Source organism: Phalacrocorax aristotelis, chromosome 4, assembly GCF_949628215.1.
Source record: "Phalacrocorax aristotelis chromosome 4, bGulAri2.1, whole genome shotgun sequence".
NCBI classification, from domain to species: Eukaryota; Metazoa; Chordata; class Aves; order Suliformes; family Phalacrocoracidae; genus Phalacrocorax; species Phalacrocorax aristotelis.
Window position 1 is genome coordinate 77003912 of NC_134279.1, and position 27147 is coordinate 77031058.

General features: G+C 36.0%; 2 protein-coding genes across 2 annotated transcripts; both read left to right on the forward strand.

The window, feature by feature from the left end:
* Window positions 1-6392: 6392 nt before the first annotated feature.
* Window positions 6393-15123, forward strand: SPON2 (spondin 2). The gene is made up of 6 exons (XM_075092113.1): window positions 6393-6902; window positions 7691-7916; window positions 8274-8497; window positions 8754-8945; window positions 10037-10211; window positions 12373-15123. Exons 1-6 carry the CDS (start codon window positions 6735-6737, stop codon window positions 12549-12551), a joined length of 1164 nt encoding a protein of 387 aa, XP_074948214.1. The 5' UTR covers window positions 6393-6734; the 3' UTR covers window positions 12552-15123.
* Window positions 15124-18578: 3455 nt separating this feature from the next.
* LOC142056737 (transmembrane emp24 domain-containing protein 11-like) lies at window positions 18579-26087 on the forward strand. The gene is made up of 5 exons (XM_075092114.1): window positions 18579-19146; window positions 20050-20150; window positions 20897-21022; window positions 23093-23239; window positions 24041-26087. Exons 1-5 carry the CDS (start codon window positions 19017-19019, stop codon window positions 24188-24190), a joined length of 654 nt encoding a protein of 217 aa, XP_074948215.1. The 5' UTR covers window positions 18579-19016; the 3' UTR covers window positions 24191-26087.
* Window positions 26088-27147: the final 1060 nt, after the last annotated feature.

Sequence of the window (27147 nt, forward strand, 5' to 3'; positions counted from 1 at the left end):
ACGTTTTCCTTAGGCACTTTTCAGGTTTCTTCTTAAACCATTGTATAGACAGCTAACTTAACTATTCTCTATAATGTAATAGAAAACTACTGAATTTATTAACAAGGGAGGGTTAGAAAAAAAAGAAATTCCATTAGTAACAGAAGGATGTGAGAAGAATAAAGTTAAAAAAATAAGCCCCAAACCTCTTCCCATTGAAAACAAACCCCTAAAACTGGTTTGTTAAGCAAGTACAGTAAAATTGAAAACTACTATATTGGAATGACCACAGGGATTTCTACACAGGCTGTATACTCAACCCTACTGAAGAATGATGGAATGAAGTAACATGGTAATTAAACCACTTTTTTTTTTCTCCACATTATGTGTGTGCACAATACCACAAAATTATCCTGTCTTGTACTGTAATTAAACTGTAGTACAATACACGTTAGATTCTCTTCAGAGAATTTGTGTTTCAGTTAGAGGTTTTCCAGTAAATATCTGAAGTAAATTTATAAGCAGGTATTCCCACAAGTGTCCAACTCAAGTCTGCAAGATGTGCCTTCAGCATCTTCTAAATATTCAGCTTGTTTCAGAGTTCTGCTAAGTCATGCATGCTATACAGTCCAGTGAGCTAATACTGCTGGTGCAGGCACTCCACAGAGTAGCAGTGCTCTGAAAGCTGACCCTCATCCCACAGCTCAGAATAGCAGACTGACGAACAGGCCAAAGAAGCTAAGTTTTTTCCTCAGCTCTGTGGAGTTTTGGTGGGTAGAAAGACAGCATGAATTCCTGTTCTAACACCCTATTGCAAGACTCTTTAGAAACAAAAAGCAGCAGCGGCAGTAACAGCTGGCTGTTGCAGGTATGCAGTGGTCTGAACAACTGAAGTCCAGGATAAAGGAGCTGCCTGAGTGCACAGGCCGTGTGAGTCTGCTTCGTACCTGTCTTAAGCATTATCCATAGTATGAGAAGGAGGCCCCAGATTTGTGATTTACCTGCTGAGTTGGTGAAGAGGCTTTAAATGCCAGTTGAGTTAATTGTTGCCAAGATGATTCTTCTTTACTCATAAAGGTGATGACAAGATTTCATGGTTTCTGCTACAGATTAATTGGATAACCTTGATGGTCAGGTCGTCATGATGTTCCATCTGCTGAGCACTTGTGAGAGTCAAGAACCACCAGCTGTGTGTATTATGCCTGAAGGACTGTGGTGAAACAGGAGAAAACAGCTTTGACCCTACTAACAGTCGTTGTTTTCTGAAGGATACTTTTACAGTGGAAGACAGCTTCTCTGTTAATATGATGAGTGATAGATTAGGAAACCAAACATGCTGGTGAAGGTGGCTATCCAGAAAAGTCAAACACCTTGGGTACTGGAGAGCTCAGCAAACTGGAGTAGCCGAAGAACTCCCTGGCAATGGACCCACTGACAGATACAATCCCACGTCTCACTAACCTATGTGTAATCTATGGTTACACTGCCACTTCGATGTAAACTGAACCCTGTATTGCCACTGCCATGGGTGCTCCCATCCTCTTCTCTGTTAGGAGCTGCTTCTTCTGGTGTGTTTCTTTTGTCAGAGTCAAATGAAGGAACTAATTTGACTGAAAGATAACTTAGAAAGATTTGCTGTCAACTGGGTCAGTTCTTCAGTTTGTCTTGCTGTGTAACCACTTTTTACTGGTGTAAAGAAGATGAAAATAAGAAACCAGGATGCAGAAGACCGTGGGATTCTAGGATCCTCTTGCAAATTCTTTTGGAAAACAGAAAAGATTATATGGTTGCTACTGTTGCAGTTTGGGTGTACCTAAGCTGTGGGCAGGAGAAGAAGCCCAAAGAGAAGCATAGTCTCTAGTCACTTTCATAGGGGACCTTGATTTGGTTACCTCATGCTGGCCTACATATTAGGTTTTTCAGTACTGGAAGTGACTTAAATACAGATGACAGAAGAATGCAGAAGATGCCAGAAGAGCTTTTTGTTGCTGATCAGTGTCACTGTGGTCAATAAAATTGGGATTTTTCCTTTTCTTTATCTTGGCTTGAATTCTCAGTGAGCCCTGAATTAAAAATAAAAAACACCCAACAACAAATCACCATCCCCCTCCAACCCCACCCCCTTTACAAAGGGAAATTCTAAATTCAAAATACAGAGTGAATTTGCAGTTCCTTACTAGCAGTTTGAACCTTGGTTATAGTCATCAGTGAGACCGTCTAACAAAGTCCACTTGGCTTCAGATTCATCAGAAGAGATGCCTCACCCACTTATGTGTAAATGCTTACATGAGAGCTTGGTGTCTGGTCAATGGAGAGCTTATCAGTGTAGTTTGTGGAGACCAGAGAGCTACTCATCAGCTATTCATTTTGCCAACTAGAGGTATGGATTAAAGGGTGAGCTGAACAGTTCTCTAGATTTTCTCCACTATAATGATATATAGCCTCAGTTTACATATCTAGTTCATATGTATACACTCATTTTAGGTACCTTAATCTGCAAACTGAATTTTTATCCCGAAAGATAAATAGAGATTAAAGCTACCTTCACTACTTTTGTACTGTCCAATATTGGGAATGTTTCCTTCTCCTATATAAATGCTTTATTTTATAGAAGCTTCCAAATCAACACCACAATTTCTCCACGATAAAATATTCTGCTGTTTGCCACTCTGTTACTGAGATTTTACAACCTAGAGCTCAGAAGCTTTTGACTGAATATAAACCTTTTGGCATTGCTGAGTGTCCATAATCGTATGTGTATCCATGGTAACTACATTAGAGAAAGTATGGGTGGATAATCCTTCCTAAGTAATACAATGTTATGTTTTTCTTCGTAGACAAAGAGATGCTAGCTAGTCATAAGCATATTAAACAGCCTGTGAATATCAAAGTTGCACGTATTCTCCTTACCAGGAAAATAGAAATTGTATTAATAAAATTTTAATGTGTGGTTATAGTTCAGAAATATAGGTACAAAATTTCTGGAGCTTCTGTTTTGAATAAAGGTGCACAGACTAACTTCAGATCAAACATTTAAGTTAAAGCTCCTTTCTCTTAATCTTACAGTTTAATAGAAAAGTCACAACTAATCATGCCAATCTTGTTGCTTACTATAGAAAGGGCCAAATTATTCTCTGACTGATCAAAATGGAATTTACACCCTTTTATAGGGCTATATTCCTGTGCGATAGCCCAACCATGATCATATATAAACATTTTCATACGGTGTAAATAATTCAAGAATCAACATGGTATTGACTGTACTGCTATATAATCAGGTAGGGTTTTTCTCCTTGTTTTCTTGTTTTATTAATCATTTTTGGTTAGAAAAAATACAGAATATTTTAGACACAGTTATGACTGTTATTTAAAAACCAAAAATATCTGGACACTGTTTTTGTTTTATACTTTCCAGCTTTCATCCTGTGGTGAAAGCTTGGTGAAGCCTGCAGGAACTGTAAGGCCGTTGTCTTATTGACACGAAACAGCAGAAGTTGCACACTTCTGCAAGTAAAATTAAACACAAGGCACACTTTGGCACAGATGCTTAAGAAAAAAAAGCTTTGTATGCCTACTCGCTCAGGCATTAGGGGTCTGTAGAGGTATGCATATTGATAGAAAATAGGTGTGCCTAAAGAGACACAAAGTTGAAAAACAAAAGCTATTTTGCTGTAAAAGAAACGGAATTAAGTCCAAATCGATATACAGGCAAAATATTTTCTAAATGGAAACTTTTATTCCAGTTTTCCATTAATTTTCAGCTGCTTTTTAATGGGACATAAAAGTGAAGAAGGAATGCAAGCATAGGTTCTGATCCCACAGCAATTTTTTTCTCCCACTGCTGGCCCACAGAAATTTGGCAACTGTGGCTTCCCAGCCATGAAAGTAATCCATTGAGTGGAAATCTGTTTTTTTTTTAATTTAGGTTTTTTTTTTCTTCCTGTCTATGAGATACTAAATTTGGTGTTTTGAAGTCCTTCACAATGTCAGAGACTGATTATGCTTTCCCCAGTTTCTATTTACAGAAATAAGACTGGGAGTCCCAAGTTCGTATTTTCTGACAACATTACTAGGTATGTTTTTCCCTGTTTCTCCCTTTCTTCAGCCATGAGGGTTGGGGGGTGTGGAGAGGGGAGAAGATAATTAAATAGAATGTGCAGTTGCTGTATTTTGCCAGCAATTTAATTATGAATCCAACAAAGATAAGAATGAGGCTGTGGGTCCTGAAGATTTTAATACTGAGAAATCTGTCACGTTTGAGCCCTCATTGTAAACAGGGAAAGGTCCAGTGTAGGAGCCTTAAGGAAGAAAACCTCCATTCTGGACCAGGATCAGAGAACTAGAATAAGGACTAGGATCTAGTTTCCCTGTAAGTATCTGCAGCCTTTGAGGAAAGAATCCGTCTTCGTTTTTTCAAAATAAAATGCTTCAAAGCCTCTCATTCCCACACTGGTAAGGTAGGAAAGTAAAAGATCTAGGCTCAGTTGTATTCCATTAACTGCATATCTGATGTTGAAGAGTATGATAACCTCAAGAAATTGGAGTAAGAGAGCTCTAGAAGAAGGATAAACTGATTACACAGAATTGCAGAATTGGAAAGCATCTTGGATGCTCTGTAGAGAGCATCATGCACTCCTATTCCAAGGGACAATCAACTATAACTTTTGTGATTTTTGATATTTGTTTGTCTACTCTGTACTTAGAAACCTCAAGTGACTTCCCAAGTTAATGACTGCCAACGATTCAATTTCTTTTATCATTTAGTAAGTTTTTCTTATAATAGCCATGCCAAATTATGCAGCCTGCATGTATTGTCTTGTTCTTGGATACATTCATAACTTGTAGTCATGGAACTAGAATGATCTAGTCTGGTGATGTGTCTTTTGGCAGTAATTTTTTTTTTCTAAAGGAAAAGGCTAGTCTGGTATATTAAATAATTCTGTGCTGGATCTGGAGCTAATTGCTTTGTTCTCATTTTAAGTGTTGTCCTGGAAGTGTCACAGTATGTTTCAATATGTGAAGTTAGCTGGTTCAGTAATTGTGATGATAAACAGCAAAACCTACTGAAGTTTAAAGCTACTTAGTAATAAATAACTAATTTTAACAGTGCTTTGAGCAACATGCTTTAAAATTTGTGGGACTTTTGTATAGCTCTTCTAGAGGGCTGCATGGGCTGGAAAGATCACCCACTTCTGATGTAAGTAGACTCAATTCTCTAAGGAACTTGTGGATCTGGAATTCTGTACGTAGGAAGGAGTGAGCAGGATGTAATTCAAATATCATCCTTCAACAAACACTCAAAGAACTGATATAAAAGTATCCATGAAATCTCTTTGCTCTTTTTCTTAATGGAACCTGGCTCCTGGAACAGAAATAAATTATGGAAAACATTGCATTGACATAGGATGGTGGAAGGGGCCTTGGAAATAAAGGGCATGTCCATGTCTAAATGGCTTAACCGGTGACAGAATTCCTATAATCTATCCAGATATAGAGAACTTGTGGCTATGGGTGCTTAATCCTTCTGTGTTGAAACTTGCAATAGATTCCATTTTGTCAGAAGAATAACCAATGGAAATTCCATTCAGACATCCCAGTTTATTCACCTCTTGGCTTTTCTTATTGATTTACCACGGGGTGGGGGGCAGAGGGGAAGGATAAGTTCCCTGTTGAAGTGCCTCAAAGCTCAGACTGGTTGTTTGGTAACCCCCTCCTGGTGGACAATAGCATGGCACTTACATCATGTACCTATGACGCCCTGGGAGTTTCTTCTGAAAAATAACTGTTTTTTTTTTCCCATATGCTGTACCATCATATTAGAGATCTGTGGAAGTACTTAAGTAACATTCCTCACAATTTCAAAGAAGAGTCTATCAAAGACTTTCTTCATGGTTCACTGTAAACTTTTGAACTTAACTTCCATTGCTGACCCACCACAGTAGCATTTGTTAACCTTATAGGCATGGCACACAGTCCTTGTATTCACTTAATTGAAGGTTGGTGGGGAAAATAATATAAAATAAATATGAAACATTCTTATTTGGGTCACTGCATTATGCATATTTTTTCATAGAAAATTTAAATAATTTTACTGATGTAAATATATGTACTGTGCTACAGAGGATGTATGATTTAACTGTAATAATAAGATTTTTATTTGGGGTTTTTACTCTGAAGACAGCTAAGAAAAATCTCAGAGCTTCCCAAAACCACTCTTTCCAAAGAAACCACAATGTTACAGAGCCCTTTCATCATCCAGCATACGGTACTGTAGAACACAAAAATACACACTGTCCTACTTTAAATTAATTCATATTTGCAGGAGACACAGTCTGTGTGAGTATGTGCAATTATGAAATGCAACTTTTTTTTCCTCTTGACTTTTTTAGATGCCTCACCCCTTTTATTTAAACACATACATATGGTGTGTGAGAGTGAGCAAGCTCTCTGTAAATGTTTGGAAGGAGCATCTGTCAGACAATAAAACTTACAAGAAAACATGCTTCTCATTTAAAGTGTATTCACTAGAACTATTTCAGTGTTGGAATCAGTTCATTTGTATAGCTTGGAGGCATTTATAAGAGCAGAGAACTGTAAAGGCACCAGAAAACTCAAACTGTTACTAAGAATCCAAGCTATTTTTTAAAAGCTTTTCGTCTATTCGGCATCACAGTCTTCTGATAGAAACCTGAACCAGTTGACAGACAGGAAACTTCTGATAGTCCGTCCAAAAAGATTGCAAACAAGAAGATGGCATGCTTTTTGCAAACCTGGAAAGTCTAAAGATTACAATAATTGTTGGACCAAAGGGACCCTCTTCAGGCATAAATAGCAAGACTCCTACTGTCTTCTGTTGCAGACCAACTCAGCTGCCAGCAAAAGCAGGTGCTCTCCCCCTACCAGTGCTCCAGAGGAAATATTTAGTGAGTATTCACATCTCTTTTTACAAATTAATATATTATTAGCATTTTAGTTAAATTTGTATAGTTTTCTGAAAGGACAAAAGCATTTAAAAATAAGTTTTTAAGGCTGTTATTTTAAACAATTGCTGGAGTTCAACTGTCTGATGCAATTACCATATTAATTTAACAGCAAAATTTGCACAACCTATGACAGCAACTTTTTAAAAAGATTGTTTTTTAACAACTGTGTAGCTTAAACAATCTGAAGCAATTACAATGTATTTTTTAATGCACAAGTTATGACAGCAAAGTAATTTATATAGATATGAAATGTATTTGACTTTAAATGTTATGCCTTTGTAGAACACAAATTTAAAATAAATAATATCTTTTGGCAAAGTAACCTGCAATTTAATCTTTAGAAGAATAAATATACCACTAATGTTTTCCACAGGAACAGTTGCTACTCTAATTAATTCAAGATGTGACTCTAATAAGATTTCCAAAGAAAATCAGAAGCAGATTGTTCTCAGAGGTAGTACTATGGACAAGATTAAAAAATTTTTATTTTCATTAGAAACACTTGTCCCAGGTAGAGTTCCAGATTTGTATTATATAGTGTCGAAATATCAAATCTGAAAGCATTATAATAATGTTTTTAGAAGCATAACAATTTTTAGTGTTTCGGAAATATGCTTTCTTTTTGATTATAACTTATGGTATGTTACATTTTATTAGGTAACTGTTATTCAGTTTTGAGTTTACAGTGACTAATATGGCTAACATACTTTTTTCTTTTTGTGTGGAAGGGAATGGAAAACCTGATGTTTGTCTACCACTCCTGTAAAGTTATCTGGACATTACTTGTAACAATACTAGGTTATGCCAGCAGCTTGCCTGTGGGTGACGATTCTATTTGCACAGCAGAGGAACTTGCTAAATACAGCATAATCTTCACAGGGAAATGGAGTCAGACTGCTTTCCCTAAGCAGTATCCACTTTACAGGCCCCCAGCACAGTGGTCATCAATGCTAGGTAAGTGCAGTATGTACACTTTTAAGAACAGATAAATCTCTTCATCGCTGTGATCTTTTTTCTTCTTAATTGTCAGTTTTAAGATAACTGATGAAAAGGAAAGAAATAGCCAGAGTTATTAAGAACGAAATGCAGAAATTGAAGTATCCACAATGCTTTCAAAAATCTACAACTGTTTTCAATTGACTTCTGTTTTCAATTGGCTGCAGCTGAAATAAACAGTGATAAGCCAAATGTTTTAGTGTTCACTCATTTTTATACACATTTTTTTAACCTCAGAAATAAAACAGAGGAATTGAAGAAATAGGGACAATCTAAACCAGACTTTTATGTCATGCCATGTATTCACTCAAATAGGTGTTACTCATAGTTCTGACTACAGCATGTGGAAAAAAAATGAATATGCCAGCAATGGTGTACGTGATTTTGCTGAAAAGGGTGAAGCGTGGGTATTAATGAAGGAAATAGAAGAAGCTGGAGAGAAAATTCAGAGTGTACATGGAATCTTCTCTGCTCCTGCCATTTCCAGTGGTACAGGCCAAACCTCCACTGAATTAGAAGTGCATTCAAGACATCCCTTAGTAAGTAAATATGCATATTAATATTAAAAGTTTATGTCACTAGCGCACAAGCATTGGAGTTCTCACTTGTAGGAACAATATAATGCAAAAAGTTATTAAAAAGCATGTCACATTGCAGGAAGCACTGTACAATTCTATAAAGCAGAAGAGCATAATGAAGTATCTTTCAAAAATTTTAAGTTAAAATTACTATGAGCAGGACTGGAGCATTTCAAAGTAAGGGATGCAATCCTGACAGATCATTTTGTTTCATTAGGTTTCATTTGTTGTACGAATTGTTCCAAGCCCCGACTGGTTTGTGGGTATTGACAGCCTAAATCTCTGTGAAGGAGATCACTGGATGGAAGAAGTATCAGTAGATCTATTTCCATATGATGCCGGAACTGACAGCGGTTTCACATTTTCCTCCCCAAACTTTGCCACTATTCCACAGGACACAGTTACAGAGGTAGGTGTATATACATAACTTCATACATAGGTTTTGAGTCCTCCATTTAAATGATACCTCTCCTATGACTACACAATAGACTCTTGTGAAACCGATTTCAGTATCTGAGACTGCTGATGCTCTCTGACTAGGGATTTATTACAAAGCTGATAACCCTACTGCTTTTGTTTATTTGATATGTCTTTCAAATTTATTACATAAATGTAGGTGGTTGATGAAAATTTGCCTTTTTCTTGGCCACAAATACAATTAGTTTGGTATTTTCTGTAAAAGCTGACTTTTTACAGATAATTTTTGGCAATTCTTATAACACCAAGAAAATAAAAATATTCAAAAAAGTCATGGCATTACTAAACATGTATGTAAACAGGAAGATTCTTAAGACTGAATAGTGATGTGGGGAGAAGTTTTCAGCAGAAACATTGCTGAAACCTGAAACTGTTACATCTGAGGGAAAATTGCTGAGGGAAAGCAGAGGGGAACTTCTGCATCGCTACCGCAGTGACCCCACTTTCAATCTCTTTTGTTCGCTTGATACTGTACATGCCTCATACTTTGCTTTTGTCATTTAAGAGTGCTGGGGAACACAGCATTTTGATTCAAATGTTTTGAATACTCTAAGCCTTCAGTCAGTCTTTCCTTTATGGTCAGTTTTTCTAGAGCCAAATGCTGTGCTAATGAGTAATGAGAAAAGGAACAGAGAAGCTGGAAAACAATACATTTGGCCTCCTATATCCATATGACAGCTGCTATAGCATATCTAATATTATTATTTTATACTCTTGTATTCTCCCTTGTAGTAACATCCACTTCGTCCCATCAGACCTTTCCATATGTTACTCTGATTTCAGCACCTCCCGCTGCAGTTCTTTACCTAAAGCCTGGCACAATTCATTGTGCCCAGTCTCAAAGCATTATGCATAAAAATTCTGGGATTACCAGCAGTAATTTTGTGAACTAAGGTTCATAAAAACTGGTTACATGCGTTTTACTTGCCAAAAAGTATTAGCATGATGTGTAAACATGATTCTACAGTTATCTACTTACTAATATGATGTAGTTTCCTTAAGGTTCTCCTTTTTGTTTCACAGATCACTTGTTCCTCTCCAAGTCACCCAGCAAACTCATTTTATTATCCCAGACTCAAAATTTTGCCACCGATCGCTCAAGTAACAATGGTGAAATTAAAGAAAAACCAGCTGGGACTTCCTGCACCTTATCTTGATATTCCAGCTAAAAGCAATGAAATAATAGACTCTGTCTCAGGTAAGTGATTAGTACTTTGATATGCTTAATTCTGTAATTTCCATTCATTCAGAATGTATGTAGAAATCTGACAGGTGGTGTGGATGAAATAGGTGATTAGGCAGAATATCCTCCTACCTGCATAACAATAGTTTCCAGACTCACACATGGGAAATAAAACAAGCCAGCAGACATAAAAGAATAAGGAAGGGATTTCGTACTTTAGCTATGGTTCAAAGGTTTGGGTTATATCCACAGTGAGGGTTACTCAAGCCTCAGCATCATCATAGATCAGTCAATAAACAACATTTGACCAGAATCAGAGTTCCCAAATTCTTTGCAACTTTGAAGTAAATACTCATACTTATGTTTTTACATGACAATGGAGCAAAAGAACTATTATTGTTGTCTCCTTCTGGGTCAGATGGCTTGATTGTTATATACAATAAGAATTGATGTAATTCAATTGTTTTGGACATATTTGTGATAGAAACATACATCCTGACAACAAAAATAGCATTCTCTCTCATTTTTCTTTTCTTAAATATTTTAGCTGATAACCTTGTTTAGGTAAGAAGACATACAAACTACTGACTCAAGTCAGTCTTAAGGGTAATTTTCAAATCTCCAAATTAACAAATACTATCTTTGCTCTAAGGGAAAGAGCAGTTGGACAGTGCCCACCGAGATTTTCTCTTTATACTTTTCTAATGGATTTTTAAGAAATGGAAGAGGAAGAATTAAGAAGACTGACATCCTAAATACTATTTTAGAGACAGCAATAGGCTAAACCCTCAATGTATTCCTAGAATAGCTGCCATGTTCCAAGAAGAATTTCTCCAGAATAAGTCTGAAGGTTATATGCCTCTAGCTCTGTGCTAAAGTCACCTCACAATCACTAAAATAAAGCTCATTCCCTACACAGCTAATTATGCATTATTTATACCTTAATAAATGTATTTCTCGATCAGTTTAGTGTTTTAATATATTTCTATGAGTAAACAAGACATACGCAAAGTGAGTGCTACATATCTCATTTTCAGTCATACGCTTTTCCCATGACATTAAAAGGAAGATTTGTCCCTCTTTAGGATATAAATTTAAAACAATGGATTTAAAAAGTAATTTTTCATCATATATCTTCACTTTATTGTACATTAACCAGTAAATCCGCCTGTTCAAAACATATTCCCAAATCAAAACGACGGATTTAATTGCCAAGCTGTGTCCCTCATTCCCATTAGAAACATGGGAATGAGTGATTACAACAGAAGTGGTGACTTCCACTTCTATACCAGAAATTTATACCAGAGGTCACACACTTAGTACAACATTTAAAGCTGATCTTGTGCATACCTGTTTTACCCACAAATGCTGTAATACACAGTTCTAATGCAATTTCCTGTGACAAGCAATATTTTTATTTAACCTGCTAAGGAATAATCACCTATATTTTTATGAGAGATATTTTCAATGGAAGTACACAAGTTTCTGACTTCTTTTCTTGCAGTAGATTAAAACTATATTGACAATCCTTTTAGAATTAAAAACCTTCCAGTAACAGAATGTCTTTATTGGCAAAGGGAACTGTAGTGTACATTCCAAACAAAAGCAAGATGATTTAATGATTAAAAAATGGGTCTTTCCTTTAGTTCTGAAGCAAACTGGAACAAAAGTTAAATGGAATTTCATATGAACAACTATAGGAACAATATCTATCCGCAAAGAAATATGCGCACCTAAATAAACCAGAAAAAATCTTTAATCCTAGTGCTCTTAGTAAGCCATGCAAAGGCAAATGAGTTATAAAATTGACAGTAAATGTTTTTTAATGTAATCGTTTGAATTATTTTAAGTATAGTTTTATTTGATAGGAATTTCATATTTTCAATTAAATAAATATTGTGCTTCACTATCGTTACAGTACCTCAGTCTCCAGACCGCAATAATAATAGTAATAGTAATAATAACAATGATAAGAATACCAGTGTTGATGAGTGTAGGAGCTGAAAACAGATGTTTTTATTTATGAGGCAACATATGAATTTTATTAATATTACATGTATTTTTGTGTAAGAAAGGACACTATTCGATCATCATTCCTTAATGCTTTGCCAACTGTGTATTTGCCTTAAGCACAAATCTATGTAAAGTTACCTTTTTTTTTTGGTGTATATTGCAGAAACACCACTGGACTGTGAGGTTTCACAATGGTCTTCCTGGGGTCTCTGTAGAGGTACTTGCAGAAAAACAGGGACCAAGATCAGAACTCGTTTTGTACTTCTTCAGCCTGCGAACAATGGAATGCCTTGTCCAAATCTGGATGAAGAAACAGGATGTGAACCAGAGAATTGTGTCTGAAATAAAGAAAATATAATAATTTAGATAATTTAAAAGTAGGATAAGTTTAACTAAATCTAAACTATATGTCAGTCAATGTTCCTTATAATTCAGGTATGCTGCACTATTTTGCTGGAAAGGTATATTAGACTGGTTTTGAAAGTTGTTGTTTAATATCAAGATTTGGGGGGTTAAATTCCTAAGGTTTAGTATGACAACAGTACTTGATCATTCACAGACCAAACACCCCAAATAAATCCTTGCTATAAATATACTCTAAGTTCTTGGAGTACCCTCTAGTGGCAGAAAAGGAGACATTTGGAAAGATTATCTTTCACGCATGTAAAAATCTTTCAATCACGAAATCTAAAGTAATAGCATTCTTAAATACTGTAATTTGTTGATCTACAGATATTTATACCTAGAAATTAATTTTTTCTCTAAATTATGTTTTTATAATTTATTGGCATTTTTGTCGTCTTTCTAAACATTTTTAACATGCATTTCTTCAGAAACTACTTACATAAATCAGAGTGACCAGATGTTTGCTGTATGGTAAAGACTATAATATAACAGAGTAAACTTGTCTTGAGACTTATGAATACATGAAAATGTCTTTCTTCTTCTTTTTTTCTCAGAACTGAGAACAATATCTGTCATGAGGACACTCGGCCAACAAAATTACTAGAAAATTCTCAGAAGTGTGGATACCAGTAGAAAACCTCTGAACTTAATTGTTAGCTGAGATTTAAAAACTGACTGATTGTTGGCGTGTGTCCCTCATGAGACAACTATCTCAAAGTTAACACTGTTTACCATAACATAAATTATATAATTGTCTTTATATATGCAGTAAATGTGTTTATGTTTCTCGAAAAGTTTGCTACTATTTGTATTGTTGTAACCTTTTTAAAGAGAAAACTTACCAATGTTTTAATATTATCTAAACCTGAAGTATACACAGATATAACAAAACTCAATATGTCAGAAAGTGTTCCTGTTGGAAAGTTTTAATGCTGAAATAATTGTTATAAAACAAACGTAACATACGGCTTATAAAGACATGTGTCTATCAACTAGAAAAGGGATTTTGGAATAACACTGTTCAATAGAATATGTTTATAGTCAGCCCATAAAAGTTTTACAGCAGACTGTAATTTTACAAATATACGGCACAGATATTGAACAGGAGATGCTGATTGGAGTAGGTTCTTCTTGGGGTATGCCAAATACCAGAACATTTATTATGTACTTAAAGGAGTACACGGTACTCTCTGTAGGGCTGAAACATTTAAAGTGTTCTCTATAGTTTTTCCAGGAGATAAATCTTGCAAAGACCCAAAGAAATTTGAAACTTTATCAGGCTAGACTAAGTTGGTCCTGCAAATGCTGACAAATGCACAGTTGTTAGAGCTAACTATAGGAATTTCTACATCTTGCATTCTTCAGATTCCCACCATTGCCTGTTTTTCAAAATTGTTTCACTTACACTTTTTATTATACTTATTTTTTTTCAGGTTCCCCTGTTTCCATTCTACTGTGGAGATAGTGTATTACGCTATCATTTTCATATTTTGTGTTTAGTTAATTTCTCTGTCTTTTCAATTTTTTCTTCCTTATTTTTATATTAATTTTTACCCTTTCTGTTTTTTCTTTCCTGTTAAACATTTACTATATAGTTACACATCTATCACCTTCTTAGAAAACTAAACATATATTGAAGTATATATTTAAATACTCTCTGAGGACAGGAACTAATTTCAAATTGATTGATCATCTTGTGATAGACTGAACTTAGTAAAGGTCTTGGGCAGAAATCAGAGGCAAGTCAAAATTATGACTTAGGGAAAACAAACCCACAAACCACAAGGAAATCTTTGAGGAACTGTCCTGGCATTTCTCTAAACACTAGTTTTCTTCTTCACATGTGGAGAACAACTAAAGGCCTAGGTCCAGTAGAAGAGTGTCTGCATCTGTAATTGTATACGTGACCTGAATCTAGGATTTCAGTCCTACAAGATATGATTTGATAGTGGAGCAGTCTCAGTGTTTACTCAAACTCCTGAAGCCAAAAGTTTCCTGAAGGCCACTGAAGGAGAATGGATGAGAGGGGGAGGTGGAGTAGAAAGGGAAGTGAATATGTAAAAGGCCAACACATTTCAGGAAACTCCAGTTATTGCTAAACAATATTTCTATTTTAGAGTGTTTACATACATGGCAATTCACTGTGCGTTCCTTCAAGCAGAAGTTTCCTATCCAGTCAGTTATGTGGATATGGGATTTTTGTAAGCATTAACTTCAGGAGACCTTGGTAAGTGTGACATGCTTTAAGGGTGCCCTTGCAGCAATATAATGTTTGGCCACAAATACAGTTCCAGGTATTGACTTTGCAAACACCAGGGACGGAGATATTTCTTGGCAAGACTGTGGATACAGTGATATCTAGTGAAGAACATTCAAATGACGGAGCACATTTCTCACAATATATCTTTACTAAACTGATTAGTGAGGTACAGGATCCCTGTGTGGATATGTCTAGGCCTTTGTAGCTTTTCCTTTCAGCACAGTCTTGGATTTGTCTTAAAAATTTTGGGACATCAAAGAAACATGGAGAAGCTCTTCCTTCCTTTTCCCTTACATCCAGTGTTACAGATGGCTGGCAGGCAAGATGCTGTGATATTACGTACATGAGATCTAGGGAAGGAAACAGGTAAATTAATTTCTGGGTTAAAGTAATCTCAGAAAATACTTTGGGAGAAAAATTGAAATGGATTTGTAAAAAAAATTTTTTTAGCAAGAATGTGTTCTAGGAAGAATCAGTTTTGATACCTTGGCAGATAGTCTTGCAGAATGAGAGACATGGTTAAAGGTAAGTGTAGTAGCAAAAAAAGTCACCACAGACTTGAACCGTGGTCTCACAAAACCCACAAACACCAAATTAAATTCTTAGAGTGGAATAGGGTACCTCATTACTGAGAACAACTTGTTCAGTACTTCAAGGAATTTAAGGACAGTTAGCTGTGAACATGTGAAAGTTTTTCCTATTATCTCCCAGTAGGTAGGAATGCCAGCTGAAGCTGTGCATGTATTTATGCTTTTCTATGGGCTGCGGCCTCTCTGCAAACACCCAATATAGCACCTTGGTGGTTAATGACTAGGAAAAAACAGGGTACTTTTGTAGATAAGTCAGGATACAGGAAGGACTGATGTGATCCTTGAACTGAACTGCACTGAAAAGCTCCCCCTGGTACCATAGCATAAATGTTGGTTGTGCGAGCCTTAGGGGGTCTAAAGGAGAGGGCAGACATTTCATTCTACCAAATACTCCAGAATGACTGTGATGGATCCTGAGTGTGTGTGTGTGAAACAAATGTACTAACTGCAGTTTGAGGCCTTGTTCCATTTTGTTAGGTAAATATGCCTTCCCATGGCTGAGGAGAAGCTGTTTCAGAGGGCCAACTCTATAGTATGTATGTGTACTGTAAGGTAGGCTGGCTCTAACCGACCAAATCTTGTCCCCTGAGCCTGCTTTGAAATGATGCAAGCAATTGTCAAGATGGCACAGGGTCTGCTGTTAAAGATCATTTTGGGACAGACAGTATTAGATTCACCAAAAAATAGCTCTAACATCCTAGCCACACTGCCTAAGTTAAGCATGGTCTCCAAAACTAATGTGTGCCTAACTTCTAGAATGGGAGGGAAAGTATATGCCAGCCTTTCTGACCACTGAATGAGCTCTGTCCCCATCAGGACATAACTGGAGTGCGAGCAAAAGATCTGAGAGTACTTGATGACATTAAAGGCCAAAAATCCTGTTTCATGATATTCCCAGTCCCAGGTAATTGAAGTATATTGGGAAAATCTGATCTGTTATGAATGATCCAATGCAATAAAGTAACTGAGATTATTCCATGACAATATTTAGTGTGCTCAGAAAATTAATCTAACATTTGATACAGCAGTTCTGAATTCAGCTGAATCCCGTTTAATGGGATGTGTATGTAGAAGCTGTGGCCGTGGTAATTCACAGGTACTGTGAATGCCTGAGACAAAAAATCTCTCAGTATGCTGCATGACAGCCTGATTGCTTGGAAGCTAACCTATTTTTGTTTGTTTGAAGTCCAGCAGCCCTACTATGTTAGCATTTGTTAGCCAAAAGTACAGAAGTAATGTGTCTGTCCCAACTGGTTGGGCAGAGTGAAGGATAAAGTGGCATCCTGTGTACATCTTGTGCTCTGCCATTGGAAAATGGAATTTTGGAAACCTCAAGTAGTCAACAAAAAGCTAAAAGGATGATTGCTTAAGTAGGTCATAATCTGCAGACAAACCTATACTTCTTGCAGTTATAATATGGCATGAGGGTTTATGCAGGTGCATGTCAGTCAAGACCTTCCTGTGGTGGAGGGGTAAGAGTCCAATTATACGATGAGATTCTGTGTAATACAAAATTATTTCTGGTGGATAAATGCTAAAGTAGTAACAGAGTCCTAATATCACCCTTGAGACTCCTAAGGATTTAATGAGCATGAGTTGCAGTTTGTATCCCTCTATCCTTAACCATATTGAGTCAAAGAAAAAGAAGGAAAGTTTAAGGAATCAAGGCTTCTCATCTTTGACAACATCTTTATCAATATAGGGATGTTGTATTTTGCTGGAGGTGAACTTGTACTTTTGCTAGAACTTCTGTGAAGATACTTTATGCTGTGGAATGGACCAAACTTATGATGATTGTGAGCCTCTGTCAGTGTTAGACAAAGACTTTTTTATTGAGGTAACTTTATAGATAGCAAGTGCAGTGAAGGGCAGTAAACCAGCAGATGTGAAGTAGGAGTTACCATCCTGAAATTCTATGTATTTAAGTTACAGATATTGAGGATGAGTTGCTGTCCATCCTTCTTCCCTGCTACTAGGAAAATACATGTTCTTGTGTTATGATGGAGCCAATTCTACGACTACCAGCGCTAGCAGAATGCATCTGCTAAACCAGATTCTCAGAAGGGCTGCCCAGAAATAAATAGGAAGACCAACATAGTTCTATTTACTAATAAATAGGTGTCACTAAATAACAGTAAATGCAAATAGGACATTCTGTGAGGAAAAGAATAATTCAGAGGAGTTGTTGAACAATAAGAGAATAAGGGAATAAGGGAAAATGATCCTTCAGTCTGTGCATTCTCAGTGTTGAGGATGTATTTTATGCAGCTGAGTATTTGACAACTATATAAAAACAAAACATAAAATAAAATCCAACTACCACCTTTTCAAGCAAAATAAATACTGGTAAATCTCCAGCAAGGAGATGGCAGTATCCCTGTCCACGGTACTGTGTACCACCTGTATGACGTGTGTGTGCAGTAGAGGTAGCTTATATCCCATACCCTGAAGTCAAGATGACAGAACTCTGAAGTGAACTAAGAGGTTCATCAAAGACACAATTTCAAAGAACAATTTCATCTGCAAATGGCAGGTGCTGCTGAGGAACATGGCAGGGTCGGAGAGAGTAAGTGATCAAACTACGGAGTCTTACAACAGGAGCATAGTGAGCTTCTGAAGGGGAAAATGAGCTCAAAGGTGGTTCCTCCCTACTAGAAATGATCCCATAGGTGTGTCCTCTCTGCCAGAAAATGACCGCATGTCCTCTCACATTGAGGCCAACCTTTCAGACAGATCTCAGTTTATAGGACAAGGAACACTTGAGTGAAACTGAATTTGTCATCAGGCATATAGATTGTTTGGTCAATATTAGTACAAAGGGTAACAATAAAAAAATCTATCATTATTTAATTTACACTATCACCTTCTTTAGGGAATTTATTAGGCAGTATCTAAGAGAAAGACATTCTTTTGTAAAAAATCTTATTCGGAAAGTGTTAATTTTATTATGTTTTTCCCTGCTATATCATATTCATTAGTGTTTCAGAGTCTTTTATTTTTCCAGTTCTTTTGACTTTCTTCTCCATCTTTCTTTCAGCCCTTTCATGTAGTCCCTACAGGCTTTGTACAGGGATATACATATGTCCAATAGGTTGGAAATGACAAGATTTCTTAATCAAAGAGGAGTGAAGCTCTGGAATAATCACCCAGAATAAATGCGGAATATAAGTTAACAAGATAACTTAAGTTGAAAATTGAGCAGTTTATGGAAAGAGATAGACAATGCAGTTGCTTACAGTAATCTAGGGAGCTGATCTCAAGAACCTGAGCGGTCTTTTCCAGTTTCGTGTTCTCCTATGTTTATAAAATAAAACTTTAATCTAGATGTTGGGAAAGAAGAAAGATTTTACAAGTTATCTTTTTCATGTTATCTCATTCTGCAGAACATACTGTAGTTATTTATAAATGTGTAACCACCAGCTGCCTTTTCTCACAGTTTTTTTCCTCCCTCAAAAATACACCGATAAGGAGCAAGAAAGGAACAACCACAGGACTACATACATTTGTAAATAGTTGTCTTCAAAAGCAGTACAACTGGGATACATAAAAACCATGAAAAGCCAATTGATAGGATTTCTTATGAACTTTTGGATTGCTTTTTCACTTGCTTTATATTTTCACAGTGGAGAAAGAGAAGAGAAATGCATAATCGAAGATGTTCCCAGTGACACATTGGTAATTGGTAGGTACCTGTCAATGCTATATGCTGATCTAACCTATGCATTAATAAAGGTAGCTTGTAAGGTAACAGGAAAATCTGTGATTGATAGATATGGTAAAACCATGGTGATAAGAAAGAGGGTGCACTGACAATAACTCCGCTCAGCAGTGGCTAGTCATAATGTCCTCACACTTTGTGTGTATCCATCACACAAAGAAATGCAGAGTTTTCCAGAGTTTCCAGAGTGCTTCACTGACTAGACAAAGTCTGTCTTCTAATTCTACTGCCATTATATTGCTGCTTCAGTGTGTGCTTCTATACATTCTGACTGATTTACTCGTTCATACCAGAATTTCTGTAACATGTTTTTCCCCATATCAATGGGAGAGTTACTTTTTCGATCAACACTGGCCTGGAAAGAAGCAATTCAAGATGTACTAAAGTTCCACTTCAGCTGGGATATCACAAGCACATTAAATTAGTCTACAAGAATGTAAATGTTAGGTTGGTAGGAGAGAGTAAAAAATAATGTATAATCATTAATCATCTTTTTTATAAATAATGTCATAAATATGAAAGACAATCCTAAAAATGTAATTTGAATACAGTACACTTATGCTTTTAGAGGTCTCAGCATGCCTTCTGTATGCTAAACTTGTCAGAGCATTAAGAGTAATCAAAAAGTATTACTTGTTAATCAAACATTTTGGTAGTATTCTAGAACATTTTCTAGTGTAGTAAAAATTTATTGCATTTCACACTGTTATAAAGTGCCCCCTGAGCAATTTTAATCATAAGCACATGAAATACATAAATTGTTTTATTGTTAATTATTTATCTTAATATTTTTGCTGGAAAAGCAATAAAGATATTTAATATTAAACTATGCTTTATTTAACAGATTTTTTCTATGCTTCTATTCAGGGAACTACAAAGTACAACGCTGGGATATACATAAACAAGACTTTCTTGAATCTGCTCCTGGTTTGGGAATGTTTGTGACTGTCACCACTCCTTCTGCTGAGGTAAGTATGCTTTAGGAATGTTTATGTAGGAGTTATGAGTTGACTTTTGGCACTGACAGGCAGCACTATCTAAAAATAATAGGCATATGGGGAAGAAGTAAAACTACAGTCTACAAGGTAGTTCAGTATTTTGATGTTGAAAGGTGTAAGCACCTTGTGATTTCTATCAAAGTAAATGAAGATAATATTTGACAGTGTTTTCTGTGGCAAATTTTTGCATTACTACTGGATTTGGGAAACTGTGTCATTAGGTGTAGTAAGTGACAACTGAGAAAACAGGTTAGATTTAAAAAAAAAAGAAAATTCACTTATGAAGTAAAATGGAACAGAATGTACTTAAGCAGCAGAAACAAAGGTTGATGATACACTAAACTGCAAAAGTCAAGATTACCACAAGGCTGCATATCACCATCATGCATAGCAACTGCCTGCATTGCCATGAGGTCCTGAGCTTTTTCAGCAATGGACAATTTATTTCTGTGCCTAGGCAAGGTCTTAGTTTTCAGATTTTAAATGCTTTAGAGAGCATTGATTTTCATACACTGCAGAAATCTATAGCATTTCAATGTTCACTGTGAGCTAAAATTGTTTATTTTTCTCGAAATCTGTTCAGAAATTCAGATAAATTTAATTATGTCAGAAGGTTAATTGATTACTTTTTACATCCAATTCACAGTAACATTTATTGATTGTTTTATTGATATTTATACTGTACATACCCAACATATATAATATCTAAATTACAGGTACTATTGTCAAAACTGTATGGGCCACAAGGAACATTTTCTTTTACATCCTATCTATCTGGGGAGCATATTATCTGTTTACAGTCTAACTCCACAAGATTTGTGGCATTTGCAGGAAGTAAACTGGTAGGTGTATTTCCTAAATATTCTTTGTTGTACTACTATCAATTGCTTACAAACTGCAGAGATTACAAACTAGATTAGAAGATGGTCTAACTGCTAGCAGAAAAATTCAACATTTCCTAGTGATTAAAGAAGACAAACCTAGAATTTTGAAGTTAAAGACATAAAAATACTCTGTTCTGATATTTAAGTCAAAGAGACAAGACTAATAACTATAGAGTGATTTAATGTTTGTACAGTGCTTTGAATGGGAAAGAGTCTGATCAATAAGAACAACTATTTGTTTCAAAAAGATAGATATGTAAGATTGACTGACACAAACACTTGTCATAAAGATATTTCATGTCTTCACTAACTTAGACTGAATTCCTAAAGAAAATTTAACATTTTAATTTTTGAAAGAAATTAAAATTAAGAATATATTAGCATATTTGATATTGCCAACTACCAACAAAGTTGGTTTTAATGTAGATTTTGAAAAAAAAAAAGCCATCAGAGGCGATATGGCTGTAATCTATTTCAGCAAAGAATTTAATAAACACTCTTGAGAATTTTACCTATATGTCTCTTCTCAAAAGATAGTTGAACAGGTAAGAACTACTCTCTAGAAGTGCTTTTTTCCCAGTTGCCTGCAAAAGATTAGGTAACCAGCTAGATATAAACATCTCATAAATGTGATAAGCGAGGTAGGCCAAATTTTGTCTTAGATGTGTGCTTTGGGAACGTGTAGATAACAGAACTGAGAAGAGTTAACAGTACTGAAGTGGGGCTATTACACTGTAATAAGCAGGTGTTCTTATGGACCGATTTATAGAAATGAGTGGAAATTCAAGCATACACCGCACAAAAGTACATAGGTTCTAAAAATAAAAAAATATGTGGAGCTTATCAGCTACAGAAGGTAAGGAGGATAAAGCATTGGCTGGTCATAGTTAACTACACACCATGAATGTGATTCTGAAGATGCACCAGGAGATTTTTAGCCGGTATAGAAGGGAGCTGTATTGAAAATATTGCTCTTTATATCTTCAGGAATAAAGATCACAAAAAGAAAAATATTCTTTAGCTAAGTTAAATCTTTAAGTGGTCTTCTGTAAGAAACAGATGCAGTGGTGGTGATCTGAACTGCTTCAAACAGTTAATGGACAAAGGCTGTGAGATGGATTTCTGGATATTCAGTTATCTAACTCTAAGAGAGGTGAAAGCAGATGTGCTCTTCATTTGTGGTTGATGTATGAGTCTAGCAAATTTCTACCATGGTAATACCAGCTCTAGCATTTCTGCAGATTATCTGTTTGGCTAAAAGTTTTTTTTGTTTGTTTGTTTGTTGTTTGTTTGTTGTGTGTTTGTTTTTCTTTTAGGTACAAATTGGCTTCTAGGAAAACTTTCTCTTATTAGTTTTAGTAAAATTTTTCATTCATGCCAAAATAAGTTGCATAATATTGCAAGTTCCATTATTCTCTTTTCTTTCTATGGGTCTATTGCTTGGCAGGTTTGGGGCATTTTTGCTATAGACTGTACAATAGCTTGTAGGATTTTGGGAGGTATTTCATACTGGATAAACCATGGTTTAAAGAAAAAAGGTACCTTATGGAAGATTCTGCTTTAATAACTATGATAAACTGCAAATAATGATTCAGCTGGTCTCCTTCCAGTCTTATATTCCTAACTGTGAGGGGAGGAAATCTAGAAGTGCGTCTATAAAAAGCTTCCTGCAGTATTACTGAAGAGTATAATTTCTGCAATATTAGGATGGTGTGAAATACAATGAATGGTCCTAATGGTGCTCATTTTTTAACTAGTTTCGAAAAAAAACCCAGAAAATGTTTTTATCGTGGTTGAATCAATGCTAGCATAAAATAGTGCCCTAAGAGTAGTGAAGATTTTAAATTTGTATAATTATCTTTAAAATGAAATTAAGAAATACTTTAAATATCCCACCTGATTCTAATTTTAGAAAGGATTTCTGTAAGCAATCAGAACTTAAAGGGAAATTATCCATAGTTTCTATTTTCCTAAAGAATTTTGAAAACACAGAAGACACAGTAATGAGAATATTTTTTCTGTTTGCAGCGTATCCATTTGGACATTAGAGTTGGAGAACATTTTTTGGATGAATCTGTTGTTCAAGCCAAAGACACAGTGAATCAAGTTACTGTCAGACTAGAACATCTAATTGAGCAAATTTATCACATATCCAAAGAACAAAACTATGAAAGAGTAAGTATGTTCCTTAATGGAAATGTAAAAATATTGTACTTAGGCTTTTGATTTATAAAATATTATGAGTTTTATTATTTAATTGCAGTGTTATTTTTAACTAACTCATAAAATCTATTGGTATTTAACCAAAATAGCCTACATCATCTTGCAAAATATTTTTAAGCTGTAACATAAAAATAATTAATCACTGTGAACTTATGCTTATAGCAACAGGTGTTATTTTAAAGCAGGAATTTCCAAATATAGCTTTCTTGGTCAGAGTCAATAACAGCAGCTGAGCAGATGGCAGGTACTGTTGCTGGTGATGTTGCCAGCTGTTGTTACCAGGCTGGTCTGTGTGCATAAACTTTATTGGAGTGGGTAAGGAAATGACTGAGTATATATTTATTTATCTCCATGCAGTTAGAAATAAAGCTCTCCTTCAAACAAGCGTATACCCGTTGTCTTCATTTTTCTGTATGTATGCAGGCAGTCAGACTGTGTTTAAAATATATCAACTAGTTACCTAAATAGAGAAATTTGGCTGCAAAAAAGTTATTGACTGCAATATGGAAGTGACTGTAAACCAAAAAAGGCTTAAGCCTGTACTGATGGAACATATTTAGCACAGTATATCTTTTGTGAACAAGGGAAAGCTCTGTTTGCCTTTCTGCTGCATGATATTGTGTGTCTGCTTCTCAGTTTTGATTTGTAAAGATATCCACCTTATGGATAGGAACAAACTTCCATTTTTATAAACAGATAGCAGCATGAAACTTACAGAAGCCAAAAGGTAACAATTACGCTTTTTTTCCTCAGGAGCGTGAAGAAAAATTTCGGAAGACAAGTGAAGAAACCAACAGCAATATTTTGTGGTGGGCTATTGTACAAACACTAATCCTCATCTCCATTGGAATCTGGCAAATCAAATCTCTTAGAGATTTCTTTATATCTAAGAAGCTTGTTTAAGCCTTATAAAGTAAATGCACAGTTTTGAAAATTGCATACCATATAACACCTAACATCCAAAGAAACCCTGTATCTATGAGAAAATTTGTTGTATATAAGTGTCAAGCTTCTCTCATCATCTGCTTTGGTTCTTTAACTCTGGTTTCCCCATCTGTGTCACAGGCCCTGGAATCCCCTTACATTTTACTCCTCAAATCCCATTTTTATACATTTCTTTTCCTCTGCAGATGTAAAGCTAAATCTAGAAGAAGGGCTCAATGACAACAAAGAGAGAGAAAAATAAAAGCCAAGGAAGACAAGTGATGCAAATGAAACAATTGTTCACCACCAATTGAGTGATGCCCAGCCAGTCCCCAAGCAGTGCCCCCCCTTCCAGCCTACGCCCTAGTTTTATTGCTGAGCTTGACATCATATCGTATGGAATATTCTTTTGGTCAGTTGGGGTCAGCTGTCCCAGCCATGTCCCCTCCCACCTATTTGTGCACTTCTACCTTACTCACTGGTGGGGCCATGTGTGGAGTAGAACAGGCCTTGATGCTGTGTAAGCCCTGCTCAGCAGGAACTAAAACATGTCTGTGTTATCAACACTATTTTCAATACAAATCCAAAACTCAGCTCAATACAGCTGCTACAAAGAAATTTAATGTTATCCCAGCCAAAACCAGTACATCTACTTGCTTATTAACCTTATCCTGTGCTGTCATGAGCAGTTCAGCATTTCAGACTGACTAGGATTCTGATAGTAAGCAAGGAAACAACTATAGCCCCTATGGTTCTTAATGTGGTGAGAGTGTCTTGAACTCAACCTATGTATGTGCAACACCCAGCTTTTCCTCAAACATAATTGTCTCTGTTTTCTTTTAAAATATTCAGAGTTTGAAGTAACAGTGGAGTCCATCTTTAATATTATGACCAGTGGTTGCAGCAATTACTGTGGAAGAGAGAGACTCAGACAAATAATTTGGAATTGTACTTACTTTTGCTCCCAGAAAAGCCCTAAACATCAGCCTATAAAGTTGAGATCAGACCTTTCCCACGGTTGTTTATGTAAATTAGTCTTTATGAAGTGTGCCAAAGTAAACCAAATTACGGGTTTCTTAGTAAACACTGATTTTGTGTCTATATATTTTAAGTTATTCCTGCACTAAACCCTTCATTCCGTTTTTGGAGAATTATTTTTATTTTAATTATTCAGCAACTGGAACATGACTGTCTAAGGAACTTACCAGTTTTTGACTTAATCATGCATTTCCATTCCACTTATTGCAGCTTGAATATACCTTTATGCATTAATTTAGCTGGTTTATGTACAACTAGCAGAATAACTACAGTATCATGCAATTAAAAGTCAAATGCTGTGGTTAAAAATTCAGATAAATAGCTTGACAAAGCAGCAGTAGTGTAAAAAGGAGTTGGAGGTGGCTATAACATGACCTATCTCAGCACTTGGTTAAACACATAAAATCATGGAACATGAAAAAGTTTCTAGAGAGCATGGTCATAGCAAAATATTGTGGTTTGTCTTCATATTTGTCTTTCCAGACCCTCCACTAGTCTAAAAGGTAGTGAAAGCTGAAATATCTGTAGACCAATTCCTGTTTTAAAGGCATGGCTTACTTTCTTTTTCTGTCTTCTCACCTTTTGTTTTCATTAACAAGGAAATGGCATTGACCTTTATGATCACTTATGTTTATAGAATGGGAATGAAAATACAACTGTGAGTATGTGAGAATCCATAAAATTGATACACAATAGAGACAAAAATCAATGTTCTATGGACCAAATCAATCAAAATAAAATCTCAAACAGCTACTCACTGAGGTGTGTCCTATATTTAAAAATTCTGAGACTTTAGAGTTGTCACTTGAAATGCCCAGTAAATAAGTGTTATCAAATTAACCTTTATAGACTACTCACTTCCAATATGTCTTGTTATAACATCTTTGGTGGCGGAAAAGAAGGAAAGATATGTTACAACCATATCGTATATGAAGTCCAGAAGAAAGCTTAATAAAGGTTGTGGTTCAGACTTTAGCTGATATTTAGTGTAAGGCTCCGAGCTACATACCAATAACAAACTTAACTCATGTCACTTACAATACACTTCACAGAATCACAGAATCACAGGTTGGAAGGGACCTCAGGGATCATCTAGCCCAACTTAATCTTGTAAATTGAAAGGACATGCACCATGTCATCATTTATGAAGGAGCTAATTATGTTCCTCTGTATTAATTAGGTCTCTACTCAAACCAGCATTGAGACTTGGAGCCTTGACTATAGCTTGAGAGTGCTTCATTCTTTATCCATAATAATAATTAAATATCTTTGCTTTGATGAAATGTTTTCAGTTTCCTTCAAGATTTTTAGTTTACTCTATGAAGCAGAAACTGAATCATAGCTCCTTTGGGAAGTATTTTGGGGGCAGCAGTCTTTATGAAGTTAAAAGCCAGAGGTTCCTCCTGTGCAGTCAGTGGCTTTGTCATACTCAGAGCTACAGCCTGTGCTGCCAGTAGGTCTGCAAGGGAATTTTTCCCTAAAATTTTCATCATGGGAAATTAGCAAACCCTGGGTTTTCTCCAGTCTAAAAAATGAGATTCAAAACTCCTTGATTTGCACTTTTTTTCCCACCAAAAAAAAAAAAAAGCAACAACAAACCTGTGACAGTGAATCAATAACCTTCCCAGATTCCTGCATTTAAAAGAATTAAAAACCACTGCCATTTTCCACACACCTGTGGTCCTGATGGCAGCCCTTGCTGCATGGCCGCCTCTCGAGGGCTTGTGGTGAAACACCCACTCAGAGCCCTGGTGGCTGCTCCACTTCAGCTGCCCACGTGTGGAGAAGGGAGGGGAAGATCTCTCAGAGAGGATCCTCTGCATGGGTACCCTCTCCACTTTGATAGTGAAAGGACAGAAAAAGCCCTTTTTTGGGGTGTGAGGGTCAAACCCTGCTGC

Bases quoted from the DNA above. Each gene is read 5' to 3' on its own strand.
- SPON2 (XM_075092113.1), top strand. From the start codon at position 6,735: ATGCTTTTTGCAAACCTGGAAAGTCTAAAGATTACAATAATTGTTGGA. The intron at 6,903-7,690 runs GTGAGTATTCAC...TTTGTGTGGAAG, and splicing joins TGCTCCAGAGGAAATATTTA to GGAATGGAAAACCTGATGTT. The intron at 8,946-10,036 runs GTAGGTGTATAT...TTTGTTTCACAG, and splicing joins CACAGGACACAGTTACAGAG to ATCACTTGTTCCTCTCCAAG.
- LOC142056737 (XM_075092114.1), top strand. From the start codon at position 19,017: ATGAAAAGCCAATTGATAGGATTTCTTATGAACTTTTGGATTGCTTTT. The intron at 20,151-20,896 runs GTAAGTATGCTT...TCTAAATTACAG, and splicing joins TCACCACTCCTTCTGCTGAG to GTACTATTGTCAAAACTGTA. The intron at 23,240-24,040 runs GTAAGTATGTTC...TTTTTTCCTCAG, and splicing joins AAGAACAAAACTATGAAAGA to GAGCGTGAAGAAAAATTTCG.